Source organism: Engystomops pustulosus, chromosome 2 (genome assembly GCF_040894005.1).
Source record: "Engystomops pustulosus chromosome 2, aEngPut4.maternal, whole genome shotgun sequence".
Lineage (NCBI taxonomy): Eukaryota > Metazoa > Chordata > Amphibia > Anura > Leptodactylidae > Engystomops > Engystomops pustulosus.
In genome coordinates, this window is record NC_092412.1 from 20,427,673 (window position 1) to 20,448,115 (window position 20,443).

Below are 20,443 nucleotides of genomic sequence, written 5' to 3' on the forward strand. Positions count from 1 at the left end.
CATCTTCAACTGTTGGTCCCTACGGTCTATTGTCATCCTCAACATTGGTCCATATGGCCTCTTGCCATGTAGATGAACACGCCCAACTGGAGAAGGTTCCTGAGCATTTGGTACCTGATGTCCTAGCTGGTTTGTAAGATGTTGGTTTCTGGTTTATGTTCTTTGGACCATGTGGAGTAGACCACTGTTAGGATAGATCAAAGAGGTCCAACTCTGGTCCAAAAGGTCCATAATCATCTCCAAATTTGGTCATTAAAGTCCATAGACATCTTCAAGTTTGGTCCGTAAGCACCACTGTCACCTTCAACATTGGTCCATATGGTCTCTTGCCATGTAGATGAACACGCCCAACTGGAGAAGGTTCCTGAGCATTTGGTACCTGATGTCCTAGCTGGTTTGTAAGATGTTGGTTTCTGGTTTATGTTCCTTGGAACATGTGGAGTAGACCATTGTTAGGATGGACCAAAAAGGTCCAACTCTGGTCCAGAAGGTCCATAATCATCTCCAACTTTGGCCATTAAGGTCCTTAGACATCTCCAAGTTTGGTCCTTATGGTCCATAGTCATCTCCATACAATCTCTCCAGATGAACATACCCAACTGGAGAAGGTTCCTGAGCAATTGGTTCCTCATGTCCTAGCTGGCTTTTTTAGAACGTTCTGGTGATATTCTTTGGACCATATGGAGTAGACCATTGTTAGGATGGACCATCTTTGAAATACTAAGTTAACAACAGAAGTTTCTGTATTGTATATTTGCATTCTGGAAAGGGTTAACATGTGAACGCAGGCCTCGCTGGACAGGATATTGATGGGCAGATAGATCTCACGTTACTGCGATCCCCACGCGGGAACCTTTCCAGATCATGAAATCAAATCTAAGAATTCATTTCCAGCCAATACACAACAGGTGTGAGTGCGGGGAGAGTGCATCTGGCTGCGGCCCATACCTCACATAGCATCCAATCACAACTCTCATCCGTCATGGCCGCCTCACATGCTACTCACAAACAATGCTCATTAACCCCTCACTGGCTGGATGCAGCAAAGGCTAAATTCGTTACTTGGGACCGTTCATATTCGTTATCTGTTTTGTTTATATAGGATTAAAGAGAGAACTACATCCCTTATTTAAAGGGAACCCGTCAGCAGCTGTAACCATACTGACTGCTGCCAGCGTTAGTATTGTCCCTATAGAAATGAGTACTTGTGCCTTTGTCAATGTTGTTTATGAACAGCAGGACTTTATATTCCAGGATTTTAGCTCATCCAAGAGCACTGGAGGCGTTTCCTCACCCTGCTGTGTTCTGTGCTCTCTGCAGACAGTGTTAAGTACTGTCTCTGGCAAGATGTGTAATCATATCTTTATGTATGTTCTTATTAGCAGCAGGACTGTGATATACAGATTTACATGCCAGGATTTTAGCTTCCCCAAGAGCACTGGAGGCATTTCCTCACCCTGCTGTGTTCTGTGCTCTCTGCAGACAGTGTTAAGTACTGTCTCTGGCAAGATGTGTAATCATATCTTTATGTATGTTCTTATTAGCAGCAGGACTGTGATATACAGATTTATATGCCAGGATTGTATCTTCTCCAAGTGTACTGGGGAGGGGGGGGGGGGGGAGTGTACTCACACTGCTGTGCTCTGTGCTCACTGCAGCCACTGTTCTACATGCCAGGATTTTAGCTTCCCCAAGAGCACTGGAGGCATTTCCTCACCCTGCTGTGTTCTGTGCTCTCTGCAGACAGTGTTAAGTACTGTCTCTGGCAAGATGTGTAATCATATCTTTATGTATGTTCTTATTAGCAGCAGGACTGTGATATACAGATTTATATGCCAGGATTGTATCTTCTCCAAGTGTACTGGGGAGGAGGGGGGGGGGGGAGTGTACTCACACTGCTGTGCTCTGTGCTCACTGCAGCCACTGTTCTACATTTTCCCTGGAGAGATGTGTAATCAAACCTGTGTGTTTGTTTGTGTTATTAGTAGCAGCAGGACTGTGATATATAGATTAATATTCCTGGATTTCATCTTCTCCAAGTGCACTTTGATAAACACTGCACTGCTGTGCACTTAGCTCTGTGCACTGAGCTCCACCACAGCTTATTCCTTGTGTTCTGACTAATAGTTGAAGCATCGCACCGGTTGGATACTACAGTTGTCTCTCATAAGACAGAGATGATATCTGAAGCAGCTTAATGCAGAGACCACAGAGCACAGTAGTGTGAGGATCCCTCCCCTCCCCAGTGCTAGAAGAAGCCGACCGGCTAGGATATACAGTTATATTTCACAGTCCTCCTGCTACTGAAGATTTAATTACACTTTGAGATGCTATAATCCTGGAATATAAATCCATATATCACAGTCCTGCTGCTACTAACGACACACACAAAGGTCTGATTACCTATCTCTCAAGGGAAAAATTCCTAACATTGGCTGAAGAGTGTACAGAGCACAGCAGTGTGAGAACATGCCCCCCGTTCACTTTGAAAAGCTACAATCCTGGAAAATAAATCCATATTTCACAGTCCTGCTGCTACAATAAACAAAGGCTTGATTACATATCTTTCCAGGGACAATACCATAGAGACCACAGAGCACAGAGGAGTGAGGACACACCACTAGTAAATCCATGATTATGAATCCATACATCACAGTCCTGCTGCTACTAACACTATAAACAAAGGTATAATTACCCATCTCTCCTGAGACAAAACACTGCCTGCAGAGAGCACAGATTACAACAGTGTGAGGACACATCCCCTAGTATATCCATGATTATGAATCAATACATCACAGTCCTGCTGCTACTAACACCATAAACAAAGGTATAATTACACATCTCTCTAAGGACAACACCTAACACTGGCTGCAGAGAGCACAGATTACAGCAGTGTGAGGACACGTCCCCTAGTATATCCATAATTATGAATCAATACATCACAGTCCTGCTGCTACTAACACCATAAACAAAGGTATAATTACCCATCTCTCCAGAGACAAAACACTGCCTGCAGAGAGAACAGATTACAGCAGTGTGAGGACACGTCCCCTAGTATATCCATGATTATGAATCCATACATCACAGTCCTGCTGCTGCTAACAACATAAACAAAGGTATAATTACACATCTCTCCAGGGACAATACCTAACACTGGCTGCAGAGAGCACAGAGAACAGCAGTGTGAGGACACGTCCCCTAGTATATCCATGATTATGAATCCATACATCACAGTCCTGCTGCTACTAACAACACAAAGGTATAATTACGCATCGCTCCTAACACTTCCTACAGAGATCACAGAGCACAGCAGTGTGAGGACGCTCCCCCAGTGTAGAAGCTACAATCCTGGAACATAAATCCATATTTCATATTCCTGCTGCTACTAACAGCATAAACAAAGGTCCGATTTCCCATATTTCCAGGAACAAAACCTAACAATGGTTGCAGTGTGTATGGTCTCATCGGATTATCAGTTCCCATTAAAGGGTATGACTCATCATTTAGTGATTGTCATATTTGGAGGACCTGGGGTCAAGTCCCAGGGTCAACATCTGCAAAGAGTTTGTATGTTCTCTACGTGTTTGTGTGGGTTTCCTCTGGGTCCTCCGGTTTCCTCCCACACTCCAAAAACATACTGGTAGGGTGATTAGATTGTGAGCCCCATTGGGGACAGGGACTGATTTGGCAAGTTCTGTGCAGCGCTGCGTAATCTGTGTGCGCTATATAAATAAAGAATTATTAATTATTATATTATTAAGCAGGGGCTCTCTTAAAGGGGTTGGGTGACATCCAAGTCATCCTGTAGCATATTTGGCTACAATGTATCCAGTAAGAAAATCACTCAATTTATATCAGTAAGTAACAGAATCTACAAGGAATTCCCTGTAACCTAAGTGTAGGAAATCACTGATTGATACAATGTAACAACCCCTCAGCTCTATACAGTCACGGGACACCATGCCTGTAATCTACAGCGCGTTCCACCTATTTAGTTATATCTCTTCATGTACAGTAAACATAACATTTTGGGCTCTGCTACCTCCGAGGCGCGCCATGTGCCTGTCAACGTAATTGATTGCCGCCTTTCATTCCATGTGTGTGCGCTGGCTTAAAGGGAGCTGGCGAGATTAACCGCGCATTCCTGCGCCAGATCCTTTAAGAAAACGTGTAAAGACAACCAGATCTGACAAGAGCGTGTAAACGACAAATAAAGATGGAAAAAGTTTTTTTTTATAGATATATATTTTCCATTTTCCATCCAAGATATGTTCCGATAATTAGGTGCATGAGTGACGCCCGATTGTTCCGCGGCAATGTTTTCAAAAGCGTAACATTTGTCTGAGCGGAGGGCGGACAATGCGGCGGCGGGAAGGCTTTGTGCGCAGTCAATCGCCCGGATCGTTTCTTTTTAATGCTTATCCACAGCTGAATTCCTCCGTCAGAGTGAAGCTTCTTTTGTGTCAATTCACACTGAATAAGAGAGCCTCACAAATAACATCATCCAGGCAACAATACAAGTAACTACCCCCCCTCCCTCCCAGCCCCCGGGGTAGGAAGAAAGTATCTGCAGCTCCGCAAGAATGCAAAAAGATCTGCACTAAAAACATCAAGAGGGACGACGTAGGATCAGTCACTATTCACCGGGTAAAAGTGACACAAAGTTTCCAAATTTCATAAAACAAACAATTCTAACAATCCAAGGGGAATTTTGGGGGAAAAAATTTACAGCTTGTCTTAACCGCAATGGGGGTCATGATCTGGCCGAGTTCTATGGCACCCGGTCACAGTGCGGTGGGCATATAGGGGCACATTTACTTACCTGGTCCTGTCGCGATCTCCGATTCGGACTGTCCGACGAAGATGAGGTCCGGCGCGATTCACGTAGCTCGTGCGCCCGAGTTGCTGCATGTGTCACTTCCCCGCTCAGGTCCGCCGGAGTTCACCTTCTGTATGTGAGTGCATGTTTTCCGACACAATTTGAAATGTTAAATTCCGCATTTAGTCCGAATCCGTCGGCACGCCCCCCCCCCCCCCCCCCAATTTGTGTTGCGTGCAAGCCGGCGCCGATGCGCCAAAATCCGATCGTGTGCGACACAATCCCCTGTTAAATGTGGAGCAAAACGGAAATCGACGGAAATGCGCTCCCCAGACCCTTAGTAAATGAGCCCCATAGTGTCTCACCGCACTGCGACCGGAGTGGGTGGCTGCTTATCTTTCTATGGAGAGGGGAGGGGTGAGGAGCGCTCACTGGGTTATTTGCAACTTTGGGACACATTAATCAGGACTTCTATACCTGAAATATGAGGCACATGCTCTAAAATAGGTGCATTTGCCAGGAATTGTGCCTATTTCCTCCATTACCCAACATCCATGCAAAGTGGTCGTGATGGGTGCGCGCCTGGGCGGATCACTGTCTGTAGCCTGCACACATTCAGACAAGGCTTGGTCAAAATTCTTCTCCAGGTGTAAAAGTGCCCTGCTGGCAGTACGCAGCACTGCCGCCTAGCGGGCGGAGCTTCCTGATAGATCCGGCGGTTGTCGGGGGCGGCACTTAGGGGAGGATGTATCTTTTATGCGAATTTGTGGGTTTTTTTCTGCATTGTTTTGGCGACTTTTCCATGTTTTTGCGCACTTTTTTTTTACTTTGTGCCAAATTTATCATTGAACTGCGCCCGGTGGCTGATATTGGAGCACCATTTCTCACCTGCAAAGTGGCAAAAAATGCGCGAATACATTTCCCCAGTCCCTAACAAACAAGTAAAAAAGTGAAGCGGCACCGAAGACGTATCCAAATTTTATTCAGCAGGGTGGTGTTGTACGGAGAGAGACATGCAGCCGCGGCAAGCCGTTTTTGCGACAAACAGGCGCTTTCTCATGTCTCAAACTCACTCCAGTCCCCACCAGTCGTAGGAAAGTGTTTAGAATAGGTTGCGGCAAAAGTTATATAAAATGCAGAAATTGGAGGAGATATGGGGGGGCACGGGAGGGTTTTTTCATTTGAAATTAATGCATGACGGAGGTGTTACCCCGAGGGGGGAGGGGCACTCAGTGGACACTCCCACGGGATACGGGACGCAGCTCTGCATACAGAAAGGCAAATTTATATCTAACTTATGTTTTTTTTTTGGGGGGGGGGGAGCCAGTTTTACTGTAAAAACTCTTTGGCAATGTGTACACTATTCTCTATGTGGACGTGGGCTCCTGATGACAGGTTCCCTTTAACAATAATAATAGTAATTTTTATTTATATGGCGCCAACGCTTTATAAATTATTCTGCAACCCCTTTGAAATTGTTTCCTCCACCTGCTCAGGACTGGAGTTCACTTGTGCCAAAGTTGCAGCTTTTTTTGCAGTGATTTGTGCCAAAATTGTAACTTTTTTTGGGGGGGGGTTTCTTCCACATTTGGATTTTGAAAAACTTTACCAGGTGAATGGAAAAGTTGCAAAGTTTTGGCGTAAACATGCCAAGAAAAAAAAAGTTGAAAATATAAGAGGAAAAAAAAACCTGAGATAAGACGAAAGATAGAGAAAGGCACAAACCATCGGACGACTATTCCGCGCTTTTGTCTTGCCTTAGAAAAGATGAGGATGCCGAAACATTTTCAAAAAAAACACATGGTATAGTGAGGGCGGGGAATAGACAGGGACATCACAGGTAAAACTGATAAAGAGCCAATAGAAATCAAGGTCCAGCAAAAAAAAAAAAATGGCCCCAAGGGCAAGTAAGATTTAGTGGTTTAAATTTTTTACCCCATAAACATTCTCCTACTGACAACATGCCATGGGATAAAGAACAATGCAGCGGGAAACTGTAGCAAAAAAGTGGGCGTGATATAACTTGAGTGGGTGGGCTTAAATGACATCACCCGACAGTGCAGGAAAAAGATTAAAAAATACCACCATATAGTACATAGATAACAGCATATAGTACATAAATAATACCACCACATAGTACCTGGATGAAACCAACATATGGCACATAAATAATACCACCATATAGTACCTAGATAACTACAGCATACAGTACATAAATAATACCACCATATAGTACCTAGATAACTACAGCATACAGTACATAAATAATACCACCATATAGTACCTAGATAACTACAGCATACAGTACATAAATAATACCACCATATAGTACCTAGATAACTACAGCATACAGTACATAAATAATACCACCATATAGTACCTAGATAACTACAGCATACAGTACATAAATAATACCACCATATAGTACCTAGATAACAACAGCATATAGTACATAAATAATACCACCATATAGTACATAGATAACAACAGCATATAGTACATAAATAATACCACCATATAGTACCTAGATCAAACCAACATATAGCACATAAATAATACCACCATATAGTACCTAGATAACTACAGCATACAGTACATAAATAATACCACCATATAGTACCTAGATAACAACAGCATATAGTACATAAATAATACCACCATATAGTACCTAGATCAAACCAACATATAGCACATAAATAATACCACCATATAGTACATAGATATGACAGCATATAGCACACAATTAATACCACCTTATAGTACAGATAACAGCAGCATACAGTACCTTAATAATAGCACCATATAGCACAGAAATAACATCGCCATATGGCACATAAATAAATTTGACCATATAGAATACAAATAATACCACCCTATAGCACCGAATCGGTGCCACCATGTAGAGCAAAATCTGAGTAAAATCTGTAGCAGGCTAATACAACTGTCAAGCGGTGAAAAAAGTAGGGACTGTGGAGCAGTGTGAGAGGCTACAATCCTGGAATATAAAACCATATCTAACAGTCCCGCTGCTACTAACAACATACTCAAAGGTCTGATTACACGTTTCTCCAGGGACAATACCTAATAATGACTACAATCCAGGAATATGAAGCCATATTTCACAGTCCTGCTGCTACTAAGAACAGACACAGAGGTCTCTCCAGGTTCAATACCAAACACTTGCTGCAGAGAGCACATAGCACAGCAGTGTGAGGAGACACTCCCAATGCACTTGGAGAAGTTATAATCCTGGAATATAAATCCATATTTCACAGTCCTGCTGCTACTAACAACACACACAAAGGTCTGATTACACATCTCTCCAGGGACAATCCATAACACTGGCTGCAGTCTGTATGGTGACACCTGCTGACAGGTTCCCTTTATAGAGTTATAAAGGACAACTTTTGAGGTCTGGTGGCTGTACCAGAATTGCTGTGTGTCATGCAGTACTGCGCTCCACCTACAGGTGGCACTATAATGAGCACACCTTTACACGTTGTCATCCACGAGTGTGCAGTGTGATTGTATAAGATGGAGAGAGATACTCACAGCCATTTGATGCTCTGACAGATCCTTGTATGGAGAATAAATGTTAATATCGTCCCAACGAAAAAATGAATCTTCATTTTCAAAAACTCAAAAAACCACAAAAATCCAAACAAAAAAAACGTTAAAAAAAAAAAGGCCAGAACTGTCAATTCCCAGAAATGTGGCAGAGGTATCACTGTTATTCCAAGATCATCAAAGGAGGAACCTACAGAAGAGACAGAACATATGTAATAAATATATAAAAGTCACAAACATCCATGTGATAAATATGTACAGAGCAACTGAATAGTAATGTGACATACAGCGACTGCACCAGCAGCAGAATAGTGAGTGCAGCTCTGGAGTATAATACAGGATGTAACTCAGGATCAGTACAGGATAAGTAATGTCATGTATGTACACAGTGACTGCACCAGCAGCAGAATAGTGAGTGCAGCTCTGGAGTATAATACAGGATGTAACTCAGGATCAGTACAGGATAAGTAATGTCATGTATGTACACAGTGACTGCACCAGCAGCAGAATAGTGAGTGCAGCTCTGGAGTATAATACAGGATGTAACTCAGGATCAGTACAGGATAAGTAATGTCATGTATGTACACAGTGACTGCACCAGCAGCAGAATAGTGAGTGCAGCTCTGGAGTATAATACAGGATGTAACTCAGGATCAGTACAGGATAAGTAATGTCATGTATGTACACAGTGACTGCACCAGCAGCAGAATAGTGAGTGCAGCTCTGGGGTATAATACAGGATGTAACTCAGGATCAGTACAGGATAAGTAATGTCATGTATGTACACAGTGACTGCACCAGCAGCAGAATAGTGAGTGCAGCTCTGGGGTATAATACAGGATGTAACTCAGGATCAGTACAGGATAAGTAATGTCATGTATATACACAGTGACTGCACCAGCAGCAGAATAGTGAGTGCAGCTCTGGGGTATAATACAGGATGTAACTCAGGATCAGTACAGGATAAGTAATGTCATGTATGTACACAGTGACTGCACCACCAGCAGAATAGTGAGTGCAGCTCTGGAGTATAATACAGGATGTAACTCAGGATCAGTACAGGATAAGTAATGTCATGTATGTACCCAGTGACTGCACCAGCAGCAGAATAGTGAGTGCAGCTCTGGAGTATAATACAGGATGTAACTCAGGATCAGTACAGGATAAGTAATGTCATGTATGTACACAGTGACTGCACCAGCAGCAGAATAGTGAGTGCAGCTCTGGAGTATAATACAGGATGTAACTCAGGATCAGTACAGGATAAGTAATGTCATGTATGTACACAGTGACTGCACCAGCAGCAGAATAGTGAGTGCGGCTCTGGAGCATAATACAGGATGTAACTCAGGATCAGTACAGGATAAGTAATGTCATGTATGTACACAGTGACTGCACCAGCAGCAGAATAGTGAGTGCAGCTCTGGGGTATAATACAGGATGTAACTCAGGATCAGTACAGGATAAGTAATGTCATGTATGTACACAGTGACTGCACCAGCAGCAGAATAGTGAGTGCGGCTCTGGAGTATAATGCAGGATGTAACTCAGGATCAGTACAGGATAAGTAATGTCATGTATGTACACAGTGACTGCACCAGCAGCAGAATAGTGAGTGCAGCTCTGGAGTATAATACAGGATGTAACTCAGGATCAGTACAGGATAAGTAATGTCATGTATGTACACAGCAGCAGAATAGTGAGTGCAGCTCTGGAGTATAATGTACTGTAAAGCTCGTGTAGCATATTTCTTCCTATAAGGCCGGGGTATGGCTTGGATTACTCGGCTGAGTGCTCGCTCGCTGTACATATGGTTGGGTTCATATATCTGTTTATTTATGCTGTGTACAGAGCTGGAGGCACAAATCATATGGAAAACCTCCGACCCTGATCCCAGTACATAGTAAATGATGTCAGTACAGTGGAAATGAGGGCACGGTGCCCCTTCCTCCGGCCTCTTACACCCGCTCAGGATTTGGGTCCCCTCCTTATACGTGACACGTGTCTTATAGAATCTATAGGATGGGATCAGGTGTCGGTAATTTCTGGTCGCTTTGCGCCTCATTTACTCTCTCAGCCCGGGACACAAACATACAATGTCTCCACCGCGCCGCTCCACCCTATTAAGGTCATGTTCCTCACATTCTTCTTTGAGATTTTTTTTTGGTAATTTAAATGGGCTCCCCCTAGTGGTGGCTGCAGGAGGCGGCGTTTTATAAGGCAGCGCTGTGCAGAGGGTCTAGAGATGACATTAAGACATTATAAGTAAAGGGTTTAATATTGTTTTGGTAAAACTGTGTAAATGTGTTAGTAGGTCGTAGGGAGAGTCCCAATAAGGGGGAATAAAGGGAAACGAGAGGATCTGCCCTAAATGGGAATGATTGTTTTTCTTTCTGCTCTTCTCTCTACCTAATTTTTTGTTTTGGATTAATAAAAATTAGATTTAAAAAAATGTATATGTGAGATAACTACAATCTAAATACATTACAGAGATAGATAAGAGGAGGCTAAAAAAATAAATAGAAAGATCCATACATGAAAGGATAGATAGATGGATATGAGATAGATAGATAGATAGATAGATAGATAGATAGATGGATATGAGATAGATAGATAGATAGATAGATAGATAGATAGATAGATAGGAGATAGATAGATAGATAGATAGGAGATAGATAGATAGACAGATAGATAGATATGAGATAGATAGATAGATAGATAGATAGATGGATATGAGATAGATAGATAGATAGATAGATAGATAGATGGATATGAGATAGATAGATAGATAGATAGATAGATAGATGGATATGAGATAGATAGATAGATAGATAGATAGATAGATAGATAGATATGAGATAGATAGATAGATAGATAGATAGATAGATGGATATGAGATAGATAGATAGATGGATATGAGATAGATAGATAGATAGATAGATAGATAGATAGATAGATAGATGGATATGAGATAGATAGATAGATAGATAGATGGATATGAGATAGATAGATAGATAGATAGATAGATAGATGGATATGAGATAGATAGATAGATAGATAGATAGATAGATAGATGGATATGAGATAGATAGATAGATAGATAGATAGATAGATAGATAGATATGAGATAGATAGATAGATAGATAGATAGATGGATATGAGATAGATAGATAGATGGATATGAGATAGATAGATAGATAGATAGATAGATAGATAGGAGATAGATAGATATGAGATAGATAGGAGATAGATAGATAGATAGATAGATAGATAGATAGATAGATAGATATGAGATAGATAGATAGATAGATAGATAGATGGATATGAGATAGATAGATAGATAGATAGATAGATATGAGATAGATAGATAGATAGATAGATAGATAGATAGATAGGAGATAGATAGATAGATAGATAATAATAATAATAATCCGTATTTATATAGCGCCATCAAATTCCGTAGCGCTTTACAAATCATAGGGGACATATACAACTATATTACATTACAAAGAACAAACAGTCATATGGAACAATAGGAGTGAGGGCCCTGCTCACAAGAGCTTACAGTCTATGAGGATGAGGGGGTGACACAAGAGCTTACAGTCTATGAGGATGAGGGGTGACACAAGAGCTTACAGTCTATGAGGATGAGGGGTGACACAAGAGCTTACAGTCTATGAGGATGAGGGGGTGACACAAGAGCTTACAGTCTATGAGGATGAAGGGGTGACACAAGAGCTTACAGTCTATGAGGATGAGAGGGTGACACAAGAGCTTACAGTCTATGAGGATGAGGGGGTGACACAAGAGCTTACAGTCTATGAGGATGAGGGGGTGACACAAGAGCTTACAGTCTATGAGGATGAGGGGGTGACACAAGAGCTTACAGTCTATGAGGATGAGGGGTGACACAAGAGCTAACAGTCTATGAGGATGAGGGGGTGACACAAGAGCTTACAGTCTATGAGGATGAGGGGTGACACAAGAGCTTACAGTCTATGAGGATGAGGGGTGACACAAGAGCGTACAGTCTATGAGGATGAGGGGTGACACAAGAGCTTACAGTCTATGAGGATGAGGGGGTGACACAATAGCTTACAGTCTATGAGGATGAGGGGTGACACAAGAGCTTACAGTCTATGAGGATGAGGGGGTGACACAAGAGCTTACAGTCTATGAGGATGAGGGGTGACACAAGAGCTTACAGTCTATGAGAATGAGGGGGTGACACAAGAGCTGACAGTCTATGAGGATGAGGGGGGGACACAAGAGATTACAGTCTATGAGGATGAGGAGATGACACAAGAGCTTACAGTCTATGAGGATGAGGGGTGACACAAGAGCTAACAGTCTATGAGGATGAGGGGGTGACACAAGAGCTTACAGTCTATGAGGATGAGGGGTGACACAAGAGCTTACAGTCTATGAGGATGAAGGGGTGACACAAGAGCTTACAGTCTATGAGGATGAGGGGTGACACAAGAGCTTACAGTCTATGAGGATGAGGGGTGACACAAGAGCTTACAGTCTATGAGGATGAGGGGGTGACACAAGAGCTTACAGTCTATGAGGATGAAGGGGTGACACAAGAGCTTACAGTCTATGAGGATGAGAGGGTGACACAAGAGCTTACAGTCTATGAGGATGAGGGGGTGACACAAGAGCTTACAGTCTATGAGGATGAGGGGGTGACACAAGAGCTTACAGTCTATGAGGATGAGGGGGTGACACAAGAGCTTACAGTCTATGAGGATGAGGGGTGACACAAGAGCTAACAGTCTATGAGGATGAGGGGGTGACACAAGAGCTTACAGTCTATGAGGATGAGGGGTGACACAAGAGCTTACAGTCTATGAGGATGAGGGGGTGACACAAGAGCTTACAGTCTATGAGGATGAGGGGTGACACAAGAGCTAACAGTCTATGAGGATGAGGGGGTGACACAAGAGCTTACAGTCTATGAGGATGAGGGGTGACACAAGAGCTTACAGTCTATGAGGATGAGGGGTGACACAAGAGCGTACAGTCTATGAGGATGAGGGGTGACACAAGAGCTTACAGTCTATGAGGATGAGGGGGTGACACAATAGCTTACAGTCTATGAGGATGAGGGGTGACACAAGAGCTTACAGTCTATGAGGATGAGGGGGTGACACAAGAGCTTACAGTCTATGAGGATGAGGGGTGACACAAGAGCTTACAGTCTATGAGAATGAGGGGGTGACACAAGAGCTGACAGTCTATGAGGATGAGGGGGGGACACAAGAGATTACAGTCTATGAGGATGAGGAGATGACACAAGAGCTTACAGTCTATGAGGATGAGGGGTGACACAAGAGCTAACAGTCTATGAGGATGAGGGGGTGACACAAGAGCTTACAGTCTATGAGGATGAGGGGTGACACAAGAGCTTACAGTCTATGAGGATGAGGGGGTGACACAAGAGGTTGTATAATGGTCCAGCCATTCTTTATAAGGGAACAATATAAAATAATTTAATAAATAATTTACTAAACAACGATGTTGCTGCTTGGACCAGCCATCAGCCTCCATCTTATTTACAGGGTCCTAGGTGAAAAAGACTGCAGAGAAGCCTGGAGCTTGGTATATATCTGCTGTTTGCCAGATAACAGATGGGAGATAGGACATAGGATGGATTAGTAAAGGGAGAGTTGACATTTCAAGCAGTTAGCGAGTGTGATAGGCTTGCCTAAAGAGATGGGTTTTAAGAGCACGTTTGAAGCTTTGGAGGGTAGGCATTAGTCTCAGAGTCTGGGGAAGGGCATTCCAGAGAATTGGTGCAACTCGGGAGAAGTCCTGGATACGTGCATGGGAGGTTCGAATTAAGGTAGAGATTAATCTAATGTTACTGGCAGATCGAAGAGCACGGGAAGGGCGATAGACTGAGATGAGAGAAGAGAGATAGGGAGGTGCAGCATTATTCAGAGCTTTGTGGATGAGGGTTATTATTTTAAAGTGAATACGGAAGGAGACAGGTAGCCAGTGCAGTGATTGGCACAAACTGGAGGCATCCGTGTAGCGTTTGGCCTGAAAGACGAGCCTGGCTGCTGCATTAAGAATAGATTGAAGAGGAGAGAGTTTCGCGAGTGGAAGACCAATTAGTAGGGAGTTACAGTAGTCTAGTCGAGAGTGAATAAGTGCAACAATTAGCATTTTAGAAGTTTCAAATGTCAGAAACGGCCGGATTCTGGAGATGTTTCTGAGATGCATACGGCAAGAGCGAGCAAGAGATTGAATATATGGTAAAAAGGAGAGGTCAGAGTCCAGCACAACCCCAAGACAGCGGGCCTGCTGCCTCGGTGCTATAGTGATCCCACAGACCGAGATGGAGAGGTCAGGGTTGGGTTGGTTAGTAGATGGTGGAAAGATAAGAAGTTCAGTCTTAGAAAGATTAAGTTTCAAGAAGAGAGAGGACATGATGTTAGAGACAGCAGAGAGACAATCACTAGTGTTCTGTATTAAGGCAGGAGTGATGTCACGTGCAGAAGTATATAGCTGGGTGTCATCAGCATAAAGATGATACTGGAAACCAAATCTGCTGATGGTTTGTCCAATGGGGGCAGTATAGAGAGAGAAGAGAAGAGGACCTAGGACTGATCCCTGAGGAACCCCGACACTGAGAGGAAGATGAGTAGAGAAAGATCCAGAAAAGGAGACACTGAAAGTGCGGTCAGAGAGATAGGAAGAAAACCAGGAGAGTGCAGTGCCCTTTAGGCCAATGGAGTGAAGCATCCTAAGGAGGAGCTGGTGGTCCACAGTATCGAACGCTGCGGATAGATCCAGGAGAATGAGGAGAGAAGAGTCACCTTTGGATTTTGCAGTGAGGAGATCATTGGAGACTTTAGAAAGAGCAGTTTCAGTGGAGTACATAGAGCGGAAACCAGATTGTAGGGGGTCAAGGAGCGAGTTAGCTGAGAGATAGCGGGTTAGTCGAGAATAGACCAAGCGTTCCAGGAGTTTGGAGATGAAAGGGAGGTTAGAAACTGGTCGGTAGTTAGTAGCATTGGATGGGTCCAGAGAAGGTTTCTTTAGTAAAGGGGTAACAATAGCATGCTTGAAAGAAGAGGGGACGACCCCAGAAGAAAGAGAGAGATTGGATAGATAGATAGATAGATAGATAGATAGATATGAGATAGATAGATAGTAGATAGATAGATAGGAGATAGATAGATAGATAATTAGAAGATAGATAGATAGATATGAGATAGATAGATAGATAGATAGATAGATAGATAGATATGAGATAGATAGATAGATAGATAGATAGATAGATAGATAGATATGAGATAGATAGATAGATAGATAGATATGAGATAGATAGATAGATATGAGATAGATAGATATGAGATAGATAGATAGATAGATAGATAGATAGATAGATAGATAGATATGAGATAGATAGATAGATAGATAGATATGAGATAGATAGATAGTAGATAGATAGATAGGAGATAGATAGATAGATAATTAGAAGATAGATAGATAGATAGATAAATAAAGTAAAAAGCGGGCAGCACTCCATGGTTCAAATTTCAAAATAAAAGGTGAACTTTATTGAACAAGTGGCGACGTTTCGGTGTGTGACACCTTCATCAAGCCTGTCACACACCGAAACGTCGCCACTTGTTCAATAAAGTTCACCTTTTATTTTGAAATTTGAACCATGGAGTGCTGCCCGCTTTTTACTTTATTTATCTACAAGAGGATCAAGCCAGACCCTTTGGGGGCGCTGCACCCCTCCTTATTAGGAGTCCATAAGATTGTGCTGACTTGGATTTTACTTCTTCTAGATAGATAGATAGATAGATAGATAGATAGGAGATAGATAGATAGGAGATAGATAGATAGATAGATAGATAGATAGGAGATAGATAGATAGATAGATAGATAGATAGATAGATAGATAGATAGGAGATAGATAGATAGGAGATTGATAGATAGATAGATAGATAGGAGATTGATAGATAGGAGATAGATAGATAGGAGATTGATAGATAGGAGATAGATAGATAGATAGATAGATAGATAGATAGATATGAGATAGATAGATAGATAGATAGATAGATAGATAGGAGATAGATAGATAGGAGATTGATAGATAGATAGATAGATAGATAGGAGATTGATAGATAGGAGATAGATAGATAGGAGATTGATAGATAGGAGATAGATAGATAGGAGATTGATAGATAGGAGATAGATAGATAGGAGATTGATAGATAGGAGATAGATAGATAGGAGATTGATAGATAGGAGATAGATAGATAGGCAAGACAAATGATATCAATACATTACAGAGATAGAAAGTTAGATACTATGGGTCAGATGTATAACAGATGAAGCACTCTCGTTTTGTTTTTGCCACATCTGCAAAGAGTTTGTATGTTCTCTCTGTGTTTGCATGGGTTTCCTCCAGGTCCTCCGGTTTCCTCCCACACTCCAAAACATACTGGTAGGTTGATTAGATTGTGAGCCCCATGGGGACAGGGACTGATTTGTCAAGTTCTGTGCAGCGCTGCGTAATCTGTGTGCGCTATATAAATAAAGAATTATTATATTATTATGTATGAAGTATGGTGCAAAAGGTAAATCCCACGCCGTCTATCACATGAGCAGGAAACAGCAGAGCAGGACCACTACAAGGACAAGTAGGACTTCTCCTAAGAACCTCCATCACCTCAGTGCCCGAACAGTAATGATTCTGCGACAGACTTACCAGCCACCAATATTACTGAAGACCCCAGCGTGGACCCCCCAGGGAGGGCAGGAGATGCAGTACGTGGCCACAAAAAAAAAAAAATCCCCAAAGTGTCTGAGGACTTACATTCCACTAATGCAGACACCATATTCAGTGCAATATTCAGGCAGCGCCATCCATAGGCCAATAGTAAAATTGCTTTAGTTACTAAAAATCGGATATTGACCCCCATAAGGATAATACGATAAATCATATCGAGAGGATAAAACTTTATACTGTAAAACCAGAAATAGACAAACACACAAGTACATGACGGATAAAGTGGGGATTGTACAATCACATTTCCACAGGTCACTAGGACGCGTCTGCTGCAGTGGAGGTAAGTGTTATCCGGCGCCGGGGTTATCCTGATTTTTACGCCACATTCCGGCTGGAGTGGTTTTTTGCCCTTATTTGCACCTGAATGGGAGGGGGCACTACTTATCGTATTTTATCGGGTTAAAGGGGGCGTAGTGAGCTGTTTAGGGGCGGGGTTTAGTGAGCCATCGGCTCACCGATGGGCGCTTGCTCAGGTCGTTCACGAACAAGAGCCGGCTCTTTGTGCCGGCTCGTTCTCGGATGACCCATCACTACCGCGTCTGTCTGTCTTCCTGCGCTCGTCATTTATCTCTCGGACGTTCTTGGCGATCTATTTGGATATTTTTCGAGGTTTTCCTGCGCTATTTGTGGGGACGGAATTCTTGACATTCTATAGTGAAATGTTCTTGTGTTGCAAAAATAAGAAAATAATGAAGCAGGATTTTTTTTTTTTTGTGCCTTATTAGGCGCAAATTTTTAAAAAAGGCGCCATTTGTTTTCAACAAATCATACCATTGCCTTTCCTGAGCATGGTCAGCACTGGGGTGCTATCGCGCAATTAGTATATAGGCAGGATAGTAGCTTATGGCTGTATTATATGAGAAGTGGATACTATTAGTAAATGAGCATTGTATGGCTGTATTATACTAGCAGTGTATAACAGTATTATATCAGCAGTCAATGACAGCATTTTATGAGCAGCATATGGCAGTATTACATCAGCAGCTTATGGCAGTATTATATGAGCAGTGTATGGCAGTGTTATATCTGCAGTGTATAACAGTATTATATTAGCAGTGTTTCCCTGTATTATAACAGCAACATATGGGATTATTATATCAGCAGTGTATAGCAGTATTATCTAAGCAGTGGATGGCATTATTATATAAGAAGCATATGGCAGTATTATGTAAGCAGTCTATGCCTCTAATATGTTGTCAGTCTTATTACAGTATAATTGCCAGCCACTAGGGCCCAATTTTCAAGACATTTTATTGCTATTATTATTATTATTATTATTATTATTATTATTATTTTGGACAATATATATAATTATTTAGAGAAGTTCCATAATGTATTGTGTATAATAGAGCCTAACTATGAATACATTATGGTTACATACTGCATCCAAATAAAGCCATCAATATGGTCTTAAAGTAGCATCTTACAAAAATTACATAATCACGTCCATTATGTAATAGTGCCTGACTGGAAAGACATAATAGCGCCAAAGTGTACCAAAATATTACTGTAATACACAGTCTATATAATGGCGCCATACTGTACCAAAATAACACTGTAATACATAGTCTATATAATGGCGCCATACTGTACCAAAATAACACTGTAATACATAGTCTATATAATAGTGCCATACTGTACCAAAATAACACTGTAATACATAGTCTATATAATGGCGCCATCCTGTACCAAAATATCACTGTAATACATAGTCTATATAATGGCCCCATACTGTACCAAAATATCACTGTAATACATAGTCTATATAATGGCGCCATACTGTACCAAAATATCACTGTAATACATAGTCTATATAATAGCGCCATACTGTACCAAAATATCACTGTAATACATAGTCTATATAATAGCGCCATACTGTACCAAAATATCACTGTAATGCATAGTCTATATAATGGCCCCATACTGTACCAAAATATCACTGTAATACATAGTCTATATAATGGCCCCATACTGTACCAAAATATCACTGTAATACATAGTCTATATAATGGCGCCATACTGTACCAAAATATCACTGTAATACATAGTCTATATAATAGCGCCATACTGTACCAAAATATCACTGTAATACATAGTCTATATAATAGCGCCATACTGTACCAAAATATCACTGTAATGCATAGTCTATATAATGGCCCCATACTGTACCAAAATAACACTGTAATACATAGTCTATATAATGGCGCCATTCGGTCAAGCAGGAGACAATTGAGATTCCCCGAATCCTCAGATGCCTCCTATAAAGTGATCCTTCCGCACCTTTGAAGCCTCTGTGCTCCACCCTTGGAGTTAATAAACGTTCCCATCGTGAGGCCTCCAGCAGATTTTACGTCTCCTACTGTGCCTTTAAGAAAAGATTTAAGGTGGATCCCAACAAATCACCTCCATCCATTATAAAGAGGCATCAGATGTTCCCCTCCGCCCCGGCAAATAACACAGTAGGATGTGAAGCCCTTTGATACAACCAAAACCTTCATGTAAAGGGGCGGCTTTTTGTTGTTGTTGTTTTTTTTTACAACCCCTTTAATTGAGACTTAGATGCGACATGGCTGCACTTCTCTGCTTGTACTGTGGTCATTGATGATGAGCAGAATGCGAGTACCGCAGTTTACACTGACACACGACTTGTGTATACTGACTTGTGTGTCAGTATAAACTGCAGTCCTCGCATTCTATTCACCATCAAGAGACAGCAGTATGGAAAGTCCTGACGTCAGAGGATGTGTCCAGGACTGCACAGTAGTTTCCCTGCGCCCGGCTCTCCTGCGGTTCTATCAACACCCGATTATTACTCAAATAAATATCTCTACGAGACAGGACAGCGCCCCGTGTGTGGCGGGCGTACAACGTATAGTCACCCACCGTGCGCTCAGAAAATTCTATACATTGGGGGAGATTTATCAGAAGTTTCTAAGGGTCAAACTGTTCTAGTTGCGCATGGAAACCAATCAGAGCTCAGTTTTCATTTTACAAACAGCTGTGCAAAAATGAAAGCTGAGCTCTGATTGGTTGCCATGGGCAACTAGACCAGTTCTAATCTCAGACACTTCTGATAAATCTCTCCCATTGACTCAAGATTTCTCAAATTCCCTAAATTACTTGTTATATCCACCCCCGGGGGGAAAGCTGGGCGACAACCAATATAGCTGCTAGTAAGGCTCTTAAAGGGGTTGTCACTCCCTGTTGTCACTCAGCTTTTCCAGACTATACATGGTTCA

The 20,443-nt window shown here is 42.0% G+C and overlaps 1 protein-coding gene across 3 annotated transcripts in view; it reads right to left on the reverse strand.

Annotated features, from left to right (window-relative positions):
* Positions 1 to 20,443, reverse strand: part of WNT11 (Wnt family member 11) — a 132,593-nt gene that overhangs the window by 36,989 nt on the left and 75,161 nt on the right. For all 3 annotated transcript variants that reach the window (XM_072133919.1, XM_072133918.1, XM_072133917.1), the window contains one exon: positions 8,372 to 8,576. In XM_072133919.1, the coding sequence (XP_071990020.1) occupies positions 8,372 to 8,448 (77 nt within the window). In that variant the 5' untranslated portion in view covers positions 8,449 to 8,576. The remainder of the gene's footprint in view (positions 1 to 8,371; positions 8,577 to 20,443) is intronic.